We start from the raw sequence: 20,566 nt of genomic DNA, 5'->3' as shown, positions 1-20,566 counted from the left end.
GGGGTCCGGGGGTTTCTTCCCAGGAAAAATAAATACATTTTGACAGTTTTCGGAGGGACAGAAATACCAACAGAGAAAACAGTGCCCGTCTTCTGACTGAACATTGCCTACCTGCAATAGGCTATCACTTCACTGACACTACCCCACATGGAGAAATGTCGCACGTTAACAATGGAGAGAACCTTTCAGAATTATTTATTGTGCAAATGGGTTAGCAAAACCATAGCTTTTGGTGAACGGAGATGCAGATCATTACCCTGATTCATTTGTTTGCGCACAGCCCGTTCTCCAGCGAGAGTGAAATAAATGTTTTAAAAGCTGTGTCGTCATCATAGGCTATTTGCTACGGTATTTACTGTACCTCTGTTACAACAAGTCGTGACTTATGCCCATTCAACTTTTAACTTAGGCTATAGGCCTACAACAGTCTAATTTCGTATGTCAATTTAAAGACCTGTTATTTCCATGTTTTGATTAGACTAGCCAGTCTCTATGCTGTTTTCAGGGACAGCAAGGATCCACTTTGTTCGTTGTTTTAAATAACGTTGTTTGTTTGTTGAAACGAGAGACACAAATACAACTCGGTAGCCTAATGTTAAAGCTAGTTAAACTTCTCCGTTATTCCAGTTTCATTCCTCCACTCGCTTACATGCCTACGGACTGTCAGTAGGCTAAATCATAAAGTCTGAAAAATGTGTTAAAAAACCAAAATGTGTGCAGCATCAGGATGCTTGAAGCGACAGTATAGTGAGGGTCATTCAAATAATATCAAAATGTAGGCTAGTTAGTTAATTTACTTGCATTTGGCGAGGCTAGTGGGTGCCTATTTTAAACCCTGTACCAAGTAATGAAGCGTCACTCCTTACACCCACCAGTTCCTATGGCCACTTGGCCGGTGCGAATGCAAATGGAAAAACGTTTTGGGCAGTGACGTTGGAAGTGGGGGTGCTGTGGGTGCGGCCACACCCCCACCCCCGAAGCGCACTAAGACACTTGTCATTGTATACAGACCCATGGCTAGACAGGCAACTGTGTTCTGTTCCCAGAGCATGCTTTCTCTGTCTATGATCTGCAGGCTTAGGGCCTCCTCGACGAGGAGATTGCTAGTCCGCGGATAATTTGCGGCACAATTGAATGGTAGCCTATTATGGAACCGCAGGCCGAAAGAAAAATAAACTAAACGTTTTCCTGATTAGAAAATATTTCCTAATTTAGTGCATACGCGTAGCGGTGGGCCTGGACGGGCTTAGGCCCGTCTACTTGTCAATCTTGCCTGTCCAATTAGAGGGCTTTCCTTCATTTACGTTCACCATCTAAAAAAGACATGCAAATCAGCACTCCGCTGAGACCTCAAGAATCAGTCAAATTGCGAACAGCCTAGCCTGGTTGACACCAGACCCTTCTCAGTTGTAACTGAGAGTGGGTCTGGGGAAGATTATTTCACAGCCCATTTCCAAAGACATCGTAGGCTACCACACTGAAAGCTAATATTTTGTCAATAGCAACCTACATCTGCCCTCTGTCAAACACAAATGCATTTTCAGCTCTGAACAAAACGGTTCACGTTCAAACAAGCCTTTTGGGTAACACTCCATAATAAGGTGCCATAATAAATAGCAAACTAGTAATTACCTAACCCTTTGTTAATTGTTACTAAAATATCTATTTGGCACAAGTTAATAGTTTTTTCATCATAAAATCTGTATGTTAATGTTTTAACAAATCTATTAACTAATATTGTATTAATATTTGTTAATAGTTAACTAAATGTCTTTTTGGCACTAATTAACAGTTATTTCTTTCATCATTTAAATGTTAAATGTTTATTTACAAGCTATATGTTAATTTAAAAGTTAATGACTTATTATTATTTAACTAATTGTTGTTAAACTGTGCTTCTGCCTATCCCAATATGAACCACTTCCATAGGACCCATACAATAAAGTTGGTTAAGCTTAATTAATATATTAGTAATACATAACTATCAGTATTTTGCCCCCGTGTTGGACTTTCCCCTGTGTTCCCCTGTGTCTTTTGTTTTCCCAGCGTGTGCGTGTGTGTGTGTGTGTGTGTGCGTGCGAGAGTGTCTGCGTCTCCCTCTCCCTCCTGTGTCATGGAATGTGTCAATGAGTTCTGATATGTTTTGATTGGGGGGAGGTGTCCGGGAGGGAATATTTAGGGGTTCGGATAGGTTAGCGATTGATAAGGGGAGGGAATAGAATAGGGGGTTCTAAGACGTCTAGTAAGTTTAGTCAGAGTAGAAGTGAATTACGTGCGAGTGGGTTGTGTTGCGTTGTGTTGTTGGCCGATGAGAGTGAATGACGAGTGATTGAGACGTGATTTATCAGGATAAGTTTGTTGTTTTGTAGTGGACACCTCCTGCTACCCGTACCTTAGCCTGTACATCCTTTACTAAAATAAATTACCGGAGTTTGGAACGATATCTCACCCTCCCCGTCTCCTAACTACTCTTCAGCATTACACTGGTGTCTGGAAGTGGGATCGTTTCCTCTGCTGAAAATGGATGACATCGCTGGGCTGGTAAGGTCGTTCCCTTTACTTGGACAGACCGGGACCCTAATAAGAATGTGCCCCGACATGGGCTGGACCACCGAGGTCCGGAGGGACAGAGAGCTATTGCTAGATGGTCTCACAATAACCCCTTTCTGCCATTACTTCGAACCGAATGTTCATTGCCCTGACTCTAACGCTCGTGCCCCTGACAGTGACACTCACGTTCGTTTTCCTGTTGCTACTGGCAACGGCGAAGAGATCAACCGGAAGGTATTCAATAAAAACATCCGGTTCGCTAGTACGCCAATAGTGGCTAGCGGTGCTAGTGGTGACTGCCCTGCGCTGTCGGAAGCTAACTGGCTAGCGGGAGAAGCTAGTCGCTACTCCGGTAGCAGCAATACTGTTTGCTTAATTGATTCACATCCCAATTGCCTTCTAAATAAAGTCGAGTCCTCTTCTACAGAAGCCCTTTTTGCTCCTTCACTTCCCACACCACCCAGTTTTATGTATCCAATACCAAACGCCTGCAACTCCCACCAGCTCCTTGATATCGAGCCCCTTAGCATGCATGTTAATTTCCCATCCGAACACACTAGCATAGCGGCAAACACTCCGCAAAAAGGCTCTGACGAGGCAACCCGTCTATTTTATACACATAGAGAGAACACCACACAGTTGCCAAACACTCGACCTTCACACCATCAGTGTGCTAACTCCCCAGTGACTGGGCCTCACCGGGGGGTCAGTCATTCTACCGGCAGGCATGCTACAGCTACAGAGACTGGGCCGTCTATCCCCCTGACCCCTCTGGTTGCACCTGAACCTGTGCGTAATATCGTAACACCCCCAATTATCACCACTTTTGTTCAGAAATTCTAAAACAACGATGTTTTTTAATACTTCAAAATAACATTTACTAAATGAACCTTACATTTTTCAGTAGCCATAGTTGTGTAGATTTGAACAAAACCTGGTTTGGTTCTTAACGGGAGCATTTACTGCCTGAAATATCCGATTTTGTTTACCACGCTCGGAGTTATAGTGCTGGCCTGATGGGTCGCCTATTTACACCGTTTCAACGGCACATAGACGGTTAGACCGAGAATTCTCGTCTTGAAATTAAAATTCCACTGGAGCTCCAAGCGGTTGTGTACACGCAGCCTTACAACACTGTTTACAGCTCCTCGAGTCACGGTAAAATGTCATTTTTGGTACATAGCTAATTTAGATACACCTATGTTGTGGGTGGTTGCGTTTCTATAGGAGTCCGCTGTCTTGGTTTGTATAGAAATGGATATTAAGTGACACATACACGCAAGACGGTGGAAATACGGGACCGGTGGAAATAGGGGGAGTTACGATAGAAGTTTCCTGAAGTTGGGCAGATACGATGGCCGTACCTCTTATGAAGCCTTTCGTGAAAAGTTTGAGCTAATGGCTAACTCTAATGGCTGGAGTGAAGAGGATAGAGTGGGGCAGTTGGCGGCTGCATTGGAGGGGGATGCGCTGCAGGTTTTTCTTGACGTCCGCGGCAGCCAGGTGACCCAGGCAGATGTGCTACACAGGGCATTGTCTCGTCGGTTCGGAGACACCACTCCCACTGTGTCACGCCATCAGCAGTTCCAGGAACGTGTGCGGCAGGATAAGGAGACACTGGGTGTTTTCATGGCTGACATACAGCACCTAGCTCAGTGCAGCTATCGATCTTCTAATGTGGAAGTAAGAGATGCCCTCACCTTGGATGCATTTATTCGTGGTCTGACACCCGAGAGGCTTAGGCAACAACTGTGGCTGCAGGAACCCACCACTCTTGAAGAGGCGCTTCAGCAGGCCCATGCCATTGAGGGGATTTTTGACGAACAGCCAGCAAGAACCGCGAACAGCTGGGGTAGCCGTAGCTGGGGTAGGGCCTTTGCCGTCTATCTAGGTTACGGTAGCTATCCTCCATCTGCTCTTTGGCCTACCTCTTTTGACCACGACTCTGCCGTCTGCTGGCGCTGTGGCAAGAGAGGCCACCTGCGCCGGGACTGCACCACACTAGACTCAGCTGTTGGCTCTTTACAGCAGGGAAACAGGAAGGGACCGGAGTAATGGGAGTGTGTGCTGGCCTGGTCCTGTGTGCAGTGTAGAGTCTCCCGTCAGTGTTGTTTCATCTGCTTGTGGCCTAGTCGAGTGCTGTCATGTATCTGCTGTTGTAGATAGTCATCCAGTTAAAGCTTTAATAGACACTGGTTCCACCATCACTCTAGTCCACCCCAGCTTGTTGGTGAACCATGCACTACAGCCCCCCAGTGTCCCTTTAACTACCGTCACCGGCGAGCGTGTGCCTATGTCGGCCAGTGTGAGGCAGAGATCCAGGTGGCTGGAAACTTTTTCATACGCGTCTGGGTTGCTGATCCTTGGCATTGACTTCCTTCATGCTGCAGCGGCGGTCATTGACCTGGGGGCAGCATGCCTCAGACTTGGAGAGTCAAACACTGCGCCCATCTGTTTCAGCCCCTCACCCCTTCAACCACTGTTAAACTGTGTTGGTGTGCTCCATGCGGCTGAGAATCCTGACCCGCCAGCACCTGAGACCATACCCACTACCCCAGATCTTCCTGTGCCTTTTTCAGCAGCCCGCTCTGGGTCCGAGACTCCACTTCGCCTACGCCCCTTTCCTGCTGTAGTGGAACTTGAGCCTCCAGCACTGGTCACTGATGCACCAACACAGACACACCATCCATTGTGGGAAGACAACAGCGTAGGCCTTGATGAGTCACAAAAACAGATGCTATGGGCTGTGCTGGACCATCATCGTGCTGTTTTTGCTGCAACCCCCGGTGATGTTGGTAGGACCCCGTTGATTCAACACAGCATTGACACTGGTGATGCAACCCCTATCCGTCAACGTGCACGTCGCTTGCCCCATTCTCGACAGCTGGCTGCAGAGCAGTGTCTGGAGGAAATGAAGGGTGCTGGAGTCATCGAGCCCTCTGACAGCCCCTGGGCTTCTCCGGTTGTATTGGTCCCAAAAAAAGATGGCAGCTGGCGGTTTTGTATCGACTTTCGGCGGCTCAACGAGGTCACTGTTAAGGACTCATATCCACTACCCCGGATTAACGAGTCCCTGGATCAGGTGGGTGGGTCGAAGTGGTTCTCGTCGTTGGACCTCCGGTCTGGTTACTGGCAGGTGCCCCTCGCTGCTGATGCCAGACCAAAGACAGCGTTCACTATGGGGACAGGGTTGTGGCAGTTTAAAACCATGCCATTTGGGCTTTGTAATGCGCCCGCAACATTCGAGCGACTGATGGAGCGTGTGCTGCAGGGAATTCCCAAAGAAAGGTGTCTTGTGTATCTTGATGACCTGCTCGTACATGGCAAGGACTTTGAGTCTGCGTTACGTCATCTAGATGCAGTCATCACAAGAATAGCCCAAGCCGGCCTGAAGCTACACCCAGAGAAATGCAGTCTGATGCAACGCGCTGTCACCTTCCTTGGACACCACGTGACTGGAGAGGGGGTTGCTACTGAACACCGGAAGACCGAAGCTGCGTGACTGGCCAGCCCCCTGCAACCTACGACAGTTAAGGTCTTTCCTGGGTCTGGCTTCATACTACCGCCGCTTCGTTCCAAGCTTTGCCACTGTGGCTGCCCCACTCCACCAGTTGTCTCGGAGGGAACAGAAATTTCATTGGGGGCCTGAGCAACAACATGCTTTTGACAATCTGAAGCTGGCTCTTTGTAGTAAACCAATCGGGGCCGTCCTATCCCAGGTGACAGCAGATGGGGAGAGGGTCATTGAGTATTACAGTCGGTCCTTCAACAGAGCTGAGCGCAACTACTGTATGACCCGGAGAGAACTGTTAGCTGTTGTCGAAGCTGTTCGTCATTTCGAAGCTGTTCGTCATTTCAAGCATTACCTGTGTGGCCTTCCTTTCGTGGTGTGGACTGACCATGCCTCCCTGCATTGGCTCCTCTCTTTCTGTGAGCCAGAGGGTCAGGTCGCCCGTTGGATAGAACAGCTACAGGAGTTTCAGTTTGAGATTCAGCACCGGAAGGGAGAAAACCACCAGAATGCTGATGGGCTGTCCAGGAGGAGCTGTTCAGCTGCATGTCCACAGTGCAGTCGTCTACCTGGCAGCGCTGAGGGCACGTTGCCTGACGTGATAGAGGATGAACTGCTAGCCATTCAGTGCTAAGCCATACTACCGGCCTCCAACATGTCCTGGGCTACCGAACAACGTAAAGATCCAGAGCTCCAGGTTGTGATCAGCTGGGTGGAGGCTGGACAGAGCCCATCCTGGGAAGATGTAGCTTCTCATGGACTCACAGTGAGGGGCCTGTGGTCCATGCGGGATGGGTTGGCCCTACATGACGGGGTGCTGAAGAGACGCTGGGTGGAGCCTGCAACAGGTTCACCTAAATGGCAGACTGTTGTCCCGAAGTTTAGCTGCAGATTGGTCCTCGCAGCCATGCATGGGCAACCTGGAGTGGGTCACTTTGGGGTGAAAAAAGACACTGAAGCGTGTGTGGCAACAGTTCTATTGGAGCACGTGCAGGAGGGATGTAGAGTCCTACTGCCGCCGGTGTGACGCATGCACTGCCCGTGGGCCGCTCCACTTCAGCAGAGGAGGGTAGGCTACCTGATGGACCGTACAGCTGTGGATGTGATGGGTCCCTTACCATTGACACCCCGGGCAAACCGTTACATCATCGTGGCTGTGGATGACTTCACCAAGTGGCCCGAGGCGTACGCTGTGGCCAATCAAGACGCGTGTACTACAGCTGAGGTGCTCCTTGGGGGCATGTTTGCTCGGTTCGGAGTGCCTGCAGAACTCCATACTGATCAAGGGCGGAACTTTGAGTCCCGCACCTTTACGGATTTTTGTCAGCGGATGGGCATTCGTAAGACTCGAACCACTGCTCTCCACCCTCAAAGTGACGGCCTTGTCGAAAGGTACAACCGCACCCTTGCCGAACAGCTAGCCTTGTGTGTGCAGCAGGATCAGAGAGATTGTGACCTGCAGATTCCTCATGGCAAGTCACACTGCAGTCGGAGAGTCCACAGGTTGTACTCCAGCGCTGTTGATGCTTGGTAGAGAGCTGCGGACCCCACCCTCACTCCTCATGGGCCTACCCCCTGATACTCCAGATGTCCCTGCAGGGCTTGAGTATGCACACCAACTGCCAGACCGACTCCAGCTAGCTCATGACTTTGCGCGCCATCAAGCCATTCAAGCTGGAATTTGGCAGAAGAGAGCATATGACCACCATAGTGCAGGACGCGACTTTACTGTGGGTGAGTTGGTCTGGGTGTATGGGCCAAAACGGCAAAAAAAAGACGGTCGCCCAAGCTCGACTCCGGGCGACTGGACGGGCCTGCGTACGTGGTAGAGAGAGTTGGGGAGGTGACATATCGCATCCGTAAAAGACCTGGAGCGCGGTGTGTGGTCCACCACCGTGATAGGCTGGCTCCGTACCGAGGGGATCGTAATCCCTTTGCTTGTGGAAGTCCGCGTCGTTCCCCTGGGGTGAACTGCCCTGAACCTGGAGGAGTTGGACATGCAGCGCCAGGGGATGGGTGGGGAACCTCAGAGGAGGGCGAGGTCTATCATCCCGTTGCCCTGGTCCCTAGGAGTGTTCCAGGAACACCTGGAGGAGCTGAACACGCAGCGCCAGGTGGACCTGGAGGCAACCAGGATCAACCAGGCTTGGGATTGTGCTGGCCAAACCCTGCTTCGCCTGTGCTTGATGACCACAGGGAGGAGAGGGCCCACGGGCGTCGGCTCAAGCGAAGACCAGCGGGTGAGGGCCGCTCAGCAGCGGCATGCCCCTCCTCGCCTGTGCCTGACGACCACAGGGAGGAGAGGGCCCATGGGGCGTCAGCCCCAGCAAAGACCAGCAGGTGAGGGCCGTCCAGCGGCAGCGTGCTCCTCCTCGCCTGTGCCTGACGACCACAGGGAGGAGAGGGCCCACGGGCGTCGGCCCCAGCGGCGACCAGCAGGTGTGGGCCATCCAGCGGCAGCGTGCTCCTTCTCGCCTGTGCCGGACGACCACAGGGAGGAGAGTGCTCGTAGGCGCTCAGCTCACCGGCTCACGGACGTGTCCAGCACCATCTCATCCGGATGGAGATCATGTGCCCACCGAAGACCGGCAGCACCGGACGACATTCCTGTACGTCACTGTAGCGGCTCCAGCAACATCAGCTTGCATATAGCCTGAGGCCCAGGAGAGGACTTCGCCCGCCTCGTCGCTTTGATGAGGCCATCTTTTCTCGAGGGCGAGGAACTTAAAGGGGGGGGCAGTGTAGCGCCGAGGCTATTTGCCCACATGTTGGACTTTCCCCTGTTCCCCTGTGTCTTCTGTTTTCACGGCTTGTGCGTGTGTGTGTGTGTGTGTGTGTGTGTGTGTGTGCGCGCGCGCGCGCGCGCGCGAGTTTCTGTGTCTCCCTCTCCCTCCTGTGTCATGGAATGTGTCAATGAGTTCTGATATGTTTTGATTGGGGGAAGGTGTCCGGGAGGGAATATTTAGGGGTTCGGATAGGTTAGCGATTGATAAGGGGAGGGAATAGAATAGGGGGTTCTAAGACGTCTAGTAAGTTTAGTCAGAGTAGAAGTGAATTACGTGCGAGTGGGGTGTGTTGCGTTGTGTTGTTGGCCGATGAGAGTGAATGACGTGATTTATCAGGATCAGTTTGTTGTTTTGTAGTGGACACCTCCTGCTACCCGTACCTTAGCCTGTACATCCTTTACTAAAATAAATTACCGGAGTTTGGAACGATATCTCACCCTCCCCGTCTCCTAACAATATCATTAATATATAGCTATCAGTGTGGGGCCCCTTATAATAAAGTTGGTTAAGCTTAATTAATATATTAGTAATATATAACTATCAGTATGGGGGACCCTTATAATAAAGTTGGTTAAGCTGTATTAATATATTAGTAATATATAACTATTAGTCAGATGGTGAAAGGACTGAGACAAAAACTGGCTTATCGCATTTATTCCTTTAGGAAAAGTTAAAACAAAACATGCCTTCAGGCACTGGCATACTTACAACAGCATCTGCACAAGCAAAATAAAAAGTAGTTGAATGGGCTATATTACATGCATCATTCCTATACCATCACTGTCAGCCCTACTAGCAAGGGAGACATACGACATGGAATGTTCAGGTGCACAGAACGACAGTTAATTAATATTCTAAGAGACTCACTAAACACTCACAGACGTAGACCATACGGACGTAATGCATAAACATAATGCTAAACTAAATGCACATTCATTACCCGCTAGACTGAATTGCACTTTCCATGCACACTAAACTAAACTACACTGAATGCATGGAAAGTTGCTAGCGGAGTTTACAGCTAGTCACGTAAGACTCAGTGTGTATGAACTTGTGGTGGTCATAATGAAAACATTAATAAACTTTCTCGAAGTTGCTAGAATTGCACCCAAATCCTAACAATACATGTAAAGTAATATAATACAGGTGATATGTTGAAGTTTTCAACTTAAACAACATTTTACAGTTACAAAATTAAAACAAAGTGGGGAGTACTTTGTACAGTCAACCTACCCAATGCAAAGCATACCGCTTCTGAATGGGTACGGCAACACACAAGGACAAAACGCAGCAGAGCTGCAGTATACCGTTTCTCCAAAGGGGGCTCCAAAACACCAATCTCAATAAAGCTGCTTAATTACGGCGAAATCCACATACAAGCACTAAACTACATTTCTAACTCTGTTACACCCACCTCCCCTGAATTTCACCAAATTCGAGCAGCAACCAAATAGTACTTCTAAAGGCAAAAAGTACACTACTTTCAAACACTAGACAGAGGGTCACCAATTACAGGACAGTCAACCACAAAGGTACCCAAGGATGAAGTGGAAGAAGAGGTGCGCAAACTCTCACCCAACCAACCACTGGCAGGTAGGGTGCCTTATACACCCCACAAGACCCATATACACTGTGTACTAAAGCCACTAGGAAAAGAGAAGAAAACAAAACAAAAACAGAAAAAATCTGCATAAAGCTCATCAGAAAAGCTTGGACCACATAACATGTCACCAAACGTGTATGACCTCAACTCTAACTATGTCTAATCATGAAAATCCTGAAACACTGACCTGCAGATAGCCTGCATAGACGGCTGTGTGTGAACAATATCTTATCTTGACATAGTTTGAATCAGTCTGTCAACTGGCTTAAGAATGCGACCAAATCTAGACCTCACCTGTGCGATGTACTAGGATTTTCAGACTGTGAGACATTAGTTACTGTGTCAACATTGTTCATGCCATTAGCTTTGTCTGTCTGTGTATATTACTAATCTGTGTAGATATAATATTATAATCTGTCTATGTATATTACTATATTACCACACTGATAGTTATATATTACTAATATATTAATTAAGCTTAACCAACTTTATTGTATTGTTAAGTTATTGTTATTCTAAAGTTATTGTAAAGTCCTATGAGGAGTGTCCTATGAGTAGTGGTTCATATTGAGATAGGCAGAAGCACAGTTTAATAACAAATAGTTAAATAATATGTCATTAACTTTTATATTAACATTAGCCTGGAAAATCCAGACCCTGGTAATCTAGAAAGATTAAGGATCTGGCCACGAACAATGTAATGGCCCAACTCGAGGGGCGACAACAAGCATGCATTTAAAAATCTCACTGCACACAATTGGATAACACTAGACCATGTTTACTCTGAATGATTTCGGACTTCGACGCAATCGGATAACACTACGACCAATGTGTACTGTCCTCCAACGTTGCAGCGCTGTCTTCATCAGTTTAGCTGGTTCCCCGGGGTGCATCATTGCTCATTGCCAGAGTGTCTCGCAGAGGAAACCCCATTGTGCTCTCGCGAGAACTCTGGATTTCCAGGGTATATTAACATATAGTTTGTAAATAAACATTTAAATGATGTAAGAAATAACTGCTAATTAGTGCCAAAAAGACATTTAGTTAACTATTAACAAATAGTAATACAATATTAGTTAATAAATTGTTTTCTATTTGTTAAAAAAAAAACTTGTGCCAAATAGAAATTTTAGTAACAATTAACAAATATTAACAAAGGGTTAGGTAATTACTAGTTTGCTATTTATTATGGCACCTTATTATGGAGTGTTACCGCATTTTGTTTCATTCGTCCTTTCTGGCCGGCCGGGACATAAAACAGCCTATAAAGCAGGCATGGGGGACGAAAGACTGAAACATTCAAAGCAATTATGCCGGAATTGTTTCAAGTCAAACACTGAAGTGTAGCTTAAAGCAGCTAGCCTAGGCCTATTTCATTTTTTGAGCATTCTGAGTTTCTGCTTGAAACGGTGTAGCCTTAAAGATAAAGAGGATGACCAGATATGGCAAAAATGAACATGATGACTGATGAAATAAAATACTGGGATGTTATAATAAACCATTGTAGGCTTACATTTAACAAGTCAGCATAGCACATCAATTCAAAAGTGTGTTTTCTGTCGGCTATGTGTCCAGCTACTACAGTATATGAACAGAATATCAAACAGTTTTCAGTAGCCTACCACTGTTGCAGATATCACAGTACAGGCCAAAAGTTTGGACACACCTTCGCATTCAATGCGTTTCCTTTATTTGCATGACTATTTACATTGTAGATTCATCAAAACTATGTACTTAACAAAAAAGTGTGAAATAACTGAAAACATGTCTTATTCTGTTCTTATTCTAGTTTCTTCAAAGTTGCTATTTCTTTTATTTAATATCATATTCAGCAAGCCATAACTTGACAAATATTCATCTGTGGGCCAAATAACTTTGCATTCATTCATAGTTCTGATGCCTTCAATGAGAATCTACAATGTAAATAGTCATGAAAATAAAAAAACGCATTGAAATGAGAAGGTGTGTACTGTACTGGCCTGTACTGTAGGTATCCCTTACATTTTTGTACATTGTTGCACATTCCAACATAAGGAAGCAGTTACGAGAAACTTTCTTCTAATTCCCTGTAACTCCCAGCGCTCATTCAATGTAGGCGCATCTGCGCAAGTAAAACTGAACCACTGGAGATGACGTGTGTAGAAGCAACAAACAACGTTATTTAAAAAACGAACGAAGCGGATGATTGCTGTCCATGCGAAATTAGACTGCTGTAGGCCTATAGCCTAAGTTAAAAGTTGAATGGGCATAAGTCAGGACACTTAGGTGTGCTATACTAAACAAAAGCTTTTTGGGTCCTCCACTTCTGTGTATTGTCTAACTTCCAGTCCTGATCTTTACACAGTGCTGAAAGCATCAGTGACATTCTTTCATACAAGGATTGGAGTTCTAGGGTCTCTGAGGAACATCACGACAATCTAAATAGAGGCATCATTGGGGTTAAGAGGATGTTGTAGTTCACACAAGACAGGATTAAAGAGCTGTAATCACCTGCAAGTCCTGGTTGTGGTTCTCACACAGAAGCTGCAGGAAGCGCAGAATAGGTTTCATGATACTGACAGAAGGACCCATCTCCACCTCAATCTCCTGCTCCGGTTGCTCTTGGGAAGGGGAGAGGGCAGCAGCTGGGGACACTGGAAAATTGGAGCTGAACGGGAGCACTGGGGTCTGTGGAAAAACTAGCTGCTGTGACCCTGATAAAAAAGGAGAAATAGAGAATTAAAGCAATATGAAATGGAAGTATTTATACATCTGTTATAATTTGTAGTTCAAGTCAATACTTGTACATACTTTCCTGATTTACACACAGATTTTTTTTAAATGTTCGCTGTCACATTCTGAATTAACTGTGGCTGTCTAAAGGACTTTAGGGAAAGGCAAGACAACAGGATGTAAAAGCAGCTAAGTTTCTCTTAAACTTGCTTAGACCCCAAACCTCTGATGTTAGTTATGCTTTTGAGATGCCCAAATGCTGTTTTTAACTAGATGTACCGCATAGCGGCATTCCAGTTTCTTCCAGTAGCAGCAACTGGAATCCATGCATTTCCACGGAATTATTTTTGGAATCTGATCCTTTATCATACCTGTTCATTCTTACTCGTCGCTCGACTTATCGTGACTAAATTCAAGAAGGCTGCAAACGCTAAACTTCATGAAGATACTGTCTGTATAAATCGTCTTGTAAGTAAACTACCAGTGCTTTTTCAAAGTTCTCAATGTCTCGTTTTAAATGTCAGGGCCCTCGGAAGTCTACCAATGAAGTGTGGAGATACATTGAGCCTCGTAAATGGTGTAAAATAGTGATTTATTGGCATGGCTAGGCCGATGCTCGAGGCACCCACATTGAAAACCTCTTGGTAGCATCGGCTAACTAGCGCCAGATTTTGGAGTGCAGGGGACAAGCCGAGATGGGCTATGAGACATACGTTCACACTCGGTATCATGTTTCAACACACTTTAGGTCAATATCACACTGGAATTCTCCTTTAAGGCTATAGCCTATGTTTATTGTAAAGCCTATTGAATAACTTTATTCATATGATGCATCATCATATGAAATTATTAATGATGTGACTTAAAAACAGTCTCTGGTAGGCAGCATAAGTGACATCTCGCTCTGTCTGCCATTCGTCTGTAGCTGTGTGGCATTCTGAAACGTTCTTAAATTCGGGACCATTAGCAAAACTCCACTACCACCTCAGTCTCTGGTCCCATGTGCTGTGCTGTGTAAAAGGGGTAGTAGAGCGGAGAAAGCTTTTACTAATATATTCAACGACATATGCATTAGGCCTACTAATCCAAACAACGTCAAACTTGGCACTGTACTGTACATAGTCTAGTGAGTGTTTGGGAATGAAAGCTTAGTTGCTCACATTTATTTTGTTTAGACTTTTTGTGGTCTTAATGCAACATTTTACAAAGCTGCTGACAGGGCCACCAAGGACTTTATATCTTATCTTATCCTAGGCTATATCTTCCATCAGCAAACCATCGCATTAGCGCACATTAGTGTTGTGGCTCACTAACTTACAGTGGGCATTACTTTCAAATGGCCACTTCAGTCGTGCATTACGCGGCGTGAAGCTGCGTGAAACTTTAGTACCACTTTCAGCCACTCTGCGTTGCTCTGCCACTGTACATCGCTCTGTCTGTAGCCTGCCTGCCGCCCCTTCTGAAAAAGCAGGAGGCTACCTTTAAACATAATTGTTACCGAGAGGAATCCCAGCCTACGAATTCAATAACAAAATAAATCATGCATAATTAAACATTACCTCAATTTAGGCTACTTGGGTAGCCTATGGCATAAGGCTTGGCTGCACAGTGGTACCGGTGCCGCTCCACAAAACGAAAAAATATCTTAATTTGCTGTCTACGTTATTGTCAGTGTTGGGGGTAACGTGTTACAAAGTACAATTCAAATTTCAGTAATTCGTTACAGTTACTGAATAACTAACATCCATTCCTGCGTTACTCTTGATATCTCTATTGACTTATTGTTTCCATAGGCATGCAGTGATTGCTTATTGAAAATATAGATTTGCCTAGACACATTATTTTATTGTATAAATATGCGCAGGACAGAGCACGCATTCTCTCCCTGCACCGCTCTCCCTCAAACAGGTTGGCTTCAGCACGCACCTCCCCTACGCAAATCAAAACGGTGTCTTGTGCAAGTAAGGGATAATGCCCGACGAGATGTCCATTATCAGAAATAAATGGACGACGCGGAAGTGTGAACCGTCTGACGCTAAGCGGAGGACTGTTGCTTCTGCAAAGTTCATTTATTTCTGATAATGGACGCATCGAAGGGCATTATCCCCTACTCGCTAAATATGAAATCAATTATTAACACTAAATGAGTTTTAGAGCTAAAATCTTTAGTATTTTCAGCTGTTTATCGCAACGCTGTGGAATGTTGATAAGTCGCAGCTGAGTGGACTAACTCTGGCGTTGTCAAGCAACCATATAATAATTTTATAGGTGTAGTATATCACTTTTTAAACGACACCCTTTTCAACCTAGACCATGGTATAACAACTGTTCATGCACACTACAACTGGCGCGGTGTAGCCTACACAACTTTGTTTTAAATTGATGCATTCAAGTTAACTTTGCAAAGTTATTGTTATAGCCTACTTATCACAACGTTGTCAATCGCAAACGCTAACGTCTCTCTAGAACGTCTATCTAGCAACGTTTTTAACAGGCTACGCAATAGAGGCTTAGACAACTGACCCACGTTTTGGTTTCGTAAATTAATGTGCCCTACTTCTTGACTGCAATGTAGTCAATTCACTGCTTGACAGGTTACTTTTATTTTTCTGTACAATAAACAAATACATCTGCTTTATGCCGCAGAATTACGCACTTGGCCAGCCTATAGAACGGGCACATTTTGGAGAGAATAGAGAATGTACGCACGTAAGAATCCTGTCAGTATGGTCAGAACACAATGGGATGACAGTCGAAAGAGACAATTACAGTGTTGTTATCAATTTGCTCGGTATAACCGCGTTTATGTTTCACAACTACACCAACAATTAAACTAGCCTCCATCACTCAACTTATGCAAACGTTAACATTATTTTAGCCTACCTATGGATATACAGTATAACATCAAGCTGGTGAAAGATTAGTAACCTACCTGCAGTAAAAACCAAGCACAGGGTTCCCACTCTAAGTCAAATGTAGAATTCCATGACTTTTCCCTGACTTTCCCTGACAAAAAAAACTGAATTTCCATGACTTACTATAATGAATGGTACAATATACAGACTAATAATTTCACAGCAGCCGTATAGCGTCTGACATGTAATTTTTTACTTTTTTAGACCTGGAGATGAATAAATGGGCATTGAATTGACCAGGGGCGCCTGCAGGAACAAAAAAAAAAAAAAAATCACGCGTGGACAATATTTGTCAGTTTCCCGGTTTTAGGTCCGTGCATTGGTCAGCAAAATAGTAGCCTACATAGCACAGCAACATTCACATGCAATAATACAACAACGTATACAATGACCTATTCATTTGAACAACTTGATACAGCCCTATACAGGCTAAAGTTACCTTTAGTTTTGTTCTAGCTTACCGTGACGTCTGGCTTTAAACAGCTGTGTAATGCAGTTTAAGGTTCTGACAAGCAATTGCCTGTTCTTGCCCATCTGGAATAACTCCTCTAGCTTTGCTGCATCCATCCTTTCTGTTTTCGTTGTTTAAACTTGTGGTATCCATGATGGAGTATTGAGTTAGTGAATTAGCTCAACATTGTGTGCTGATTACCATATATAGATAGCCGAGTAAAAGAAAACAACAAGTTGCCTAGTTGCATGCCTGCGTGCGTATTCTCTCTCTCCTGCTCAAACAAAATGTGTGCGCGTTAATTTTGACAACGTGTTCACTAACTTTATGTAATAGAAAATTGTAAATTGCAGCCTGATGGCATGCAGCTAATGGGATACAGGTCCATAGTTGGGAAGGTATGGTGGGCCAATTTGGTGTGAATGCACACACAAGGGAAATTTCCTCTTGCTGTTGAGTAGTCTGATGGTACGCACAGTGCGTACGGACGTACACCTGCAGGCGCGCCTGGAATTGACAAAGTTGGGCTACTCAAGCAAGCAGTAAAGCTAATAACCAGATATGCACCAATCCTGCGTGGAAATATTTGTATTAATGTATTTTTGCAAGTCAATTTTAAACTGTGTCAACGAAATTCCCTGATATTCCATGACTTTGCCCCAAAAATGATAAAATTCCCTGACTTTCCATGTCTGGAATAGACTTTCCAAAATTCCATGATATTCCAGAAATTCCATGACCCGTGGGAACCCTGCAAGCATATCCGATAAACATTCTCAGGTTTATTTTGGCTTCAAGAAGAAATAGGAATCACATTTCAAATTTGGCCCCCGGGGACTAAATTACATTTTTCCGTGAAAGTCTAGTGGGGCTACATGCCCACCAAATTTCGGTGTCCCTGGTATCGTTGACCAAAAATTCAGGAAGTAGATGACAATCCCTATATGACCGCTTCGCTAGCTATGCTAGCGGCGGTCATAATTATTACTTCCACATGGTCACTAAAACACACAGAATCTAAAATCTTTAGTATCCTAGATTACCTGCGTGAAGCTGGCCCCCTATGTCATCCAAAAAATATTACAAACACTGCTATTTGTTTGTGCTACGTTGTGGGGGCATGAACATGGGGGCTCATGAACATGCCCCAGTGTAGCACTGTAGCTGCAGCAACTATAACAATAGACAATAAGCGAGGTGGTTCAGTGAGTAGGCCTATTGTGTAGGCTTATATACTGTTGAAGTAAGTCTAATCTTTTTTTTTTTTTAGCTGGGTGGTCCGCACGTTTCTTTTTTATTGGTTAAGTGGTCCTTCGTCTGAAAAAGTTTGAGAAACACTGGTTTAGACAATGCATATGTCTCGTTTACTAACTCTGTTTTGGCAGCAATCAGTAGACGGCAAAGGCATCTTCTCTCTTTCCCTCTCTCGCTAGGTGGCCGCTCGCTCTAAATTCTTAAAGGAGCCACACCAATTTTACAAAGGTCTCTAGAACTACAGTAGGGTCACATGGGATCATGTTTTGTTCCCTATCAGATTTTACTGAGAGACAGTGCAAAATAGTCTAGTTAATAATGTGTTTAATTAAGATATGGACACAGTGCCAGTGTGGAGGCTTGTTTTAGACAGAATTGTTTGTTTTTTTGTTTGAAATAGCATGGTATTATATATTTTATTTGATACTCATTATTAAGTGTGCTTGCAAAGCAGCACACTTATTGTTCTTCTTAAGTTTTATTATGACCGCCGCGCAGCGGTTTTCTTTTTTTTTTTTTTTTTTCTTTTTCGCATGTCCAAATTTCTGTCAAGGATTCCCGGGACACTGAAAGACCGGGGTAGACGAAACTTGGTGGGCATGTAACCCCATATGGATAGCATGGAACCATCGTTTTTCGTTTTGATCTGTAGCCCCCCGCTGTACTGGACCCCCCGAAAGGTGGGTGGGGCAGACAGTCTGTGAATATCTTGAGAACTGTAGGGCCTAGGATGACCAATTATTTCTGTATGTTTGCCTCCAGGGGTCATGTTAACCCATTCCATGTGCACACATGTGCATAAACAGATACACACGCACACACATTCACAGTAATCATACGTATGACACATACTCACACAGTAGACATATGTACGCATGCATGCACATGCACAAACACACATACGCAGGCAAACACACAAGCCCACACACACACACATAAACGTGTACACGCACACATGCACAAAATTCAAGAATTTCTCAGAATTATGAACAGGCAAGATGGGGGTGGGGTTGTATAAAATGAATTTTACATGTGAAATCTATGAACTAATCATGTTTTAGTACTTGTTGTCTAGCAGATACCAGTGAGAATTGAGTGTGGATAATGCAATTTAGTGAGACAGTTAGAATCATATAGGCCTTTCAGCGTGATTTATTTTTGTGGAAAAAATGTACTGGACTGGGCGGCGGTCATATTTTGTACTGCTCTGCGGTACATCTAGTTAAGTGTGCTTGCTGCAAAGCAGCACACTTATTGTTCTTAAGTTTTATTATTATTTTTCCCGTCTCCCTAATTTTTGTCAGCTCTAGCGCCTAGGCCCTTTGAGACAGAGACACCGTTCCAACTTTAAAACGTCCGGTCAGTACCGGTGTAAGTTGGTCGCGAAGATGACGTCAGGTGGGCGTGTCGTTCGTCCGCCATATTGGATTGAACAGAAAGCGAAACTAAATTTTCACAGGTCACAAATTTGGTCCGAACGCCACGAAACTTGACGTACATTATCCTTGGACCAAGCCTCACAAAAGTTACCGGAAGGATTTTTGATTTTCGAAAGCGTTTGCCCGTCACAGCCAAACAAAATCGGCGGCGAAGCTCCGAAACAGGAAGTCGTCCATATCTCAGGAACACTGTCACATATCGATACCAAATTTTGTATATGAACTGGGGACTCCAGTGTGAGGGTGCATAAGCTAAAAAAAAAAAAAGAAATATTCCAAAAGTTTCCATCATTTCGCAAACCACCCACATGTATTTGGTAACTCTCACCATTCACCTTTTCACCATTCACCTTCTATCACAATGCCTTTCAAGTATGCCCAATATCTCCGTGTAGCCACAATGTCTCCGGGCAACCTTGCCCAATCATGAAATCCTTGCTCTGCCATGGGATAGTATGGACTTACGAACTGAAATAGCAAGGAGAACAGTAGCTATATATAGCTTACATAATAGAGTTGTTTTCACATTTTTCCTTATTGTTAAATGTCATGATGGGAGAGTATTATTAAAAATGTTACAAGTATGCAAATTCATATGTTTACGGGAAATTAGGTTTTACTGGGTTGTTTTGTTGTAAAGACATGCAAGGCATTCTGGGCCATGTAATAGACAAACAGTGGTCGGCAGCGTTAACTTGATTTCAGGTAGTAATATGAATAGGTGTTTCTGTAAACCTAGAAACAATAAACAGCTATCTCTGTTACAAAAACGAGCTGGTAATCGCTCGTTGAAGAGGGAACTATGATAAAAAGATTGTTTTCCTAAAAGCATGGAGTTGACGAAAGAATAAACAAGCAATGTCACGTTAATGTTAAATAGCCTACCTATCTGAACGCTAGGTGGCAACGTTGTATTACATTTCACTAGTGTAGCCTACTTGAAATACGGTGTGAGATTCACAAGTAAGGAAGGTGCAAATATTATGTAATTTATCATGGGAAATTATTGGAAATGTTATTTCTTGTTTATTCTTGCAAACCACACACATCCATTCGGAATCACACATACACATTTAATACTGAAAGACTATCATTTCGTTTATTTGATGTCGCCTAGCAACACAGCCTTCAGAGCAAAGATTCTAGAACAGGGCTTCAGAGAGACACGTTTTCAGTTTGTGGCCAAGAACCTAAAATATCGGTTTCCATGTGCTGGATGGTGTACGTCCTTTATGAAAGTAAGTGTTTTACATGTATACAGTTAACGTTACAGACATAATGAGTCATGTTGTAGTGGTCAACATAAATGTGCCCCTTCTGTTATTAGAATGCTAAGCGGAGAAGC

At 44.6% G+C, this 20,566-nt stretch overlaps 1 protein-coding gene across 4 annotated transcripts in view; it reads right to left on the bottom strand.

Annotated features, from left to right (window-relative positions):
* Window positions 1–20,566, bottom strand: part of itpr3 (inositol 1,4,5-trisphosphate receptor, type 3) — a 191,701-nt gene that overhangs the window by 36,740 nt on the left and 134,395 nt on the right. For all 4 annotated transcript variants that reach the window (XM_042098198.1, XM_042098197.1, XM_042098199.1 and 1 more), the window contains one exon: window positions 12,941–13,143. In XM_042098198.1, coding sequence (XP_041954132.1) covers window positions 12,941–13,143 — 203 coding nt within the window. The remainder of the gene's footprint in view (window positions 1–12,940; window positions 13,144–20,566) is intronic.

The sequence above is a fragment of the Alosa sapidissima genome, chromosome 7 (genome assembly GCF_018492685.1).
Source record: "Alosa sapidissima isolate fAloSap1 chromosome 7, fAloSap1.pri, whole genome shotgun sequence".
NCBI classification, from domain to species: Eukaryota; Metazoa; Chordata; class Actinopteri; order Clupeiformes; family Clupeidae; genus Alosa; species Alosa sapidissima.
The sequence above is the reverse complement of the archived record's forward strand: the minus strand, read 5'-3'. Positions and strand labels throughout refer to the sequence as shown.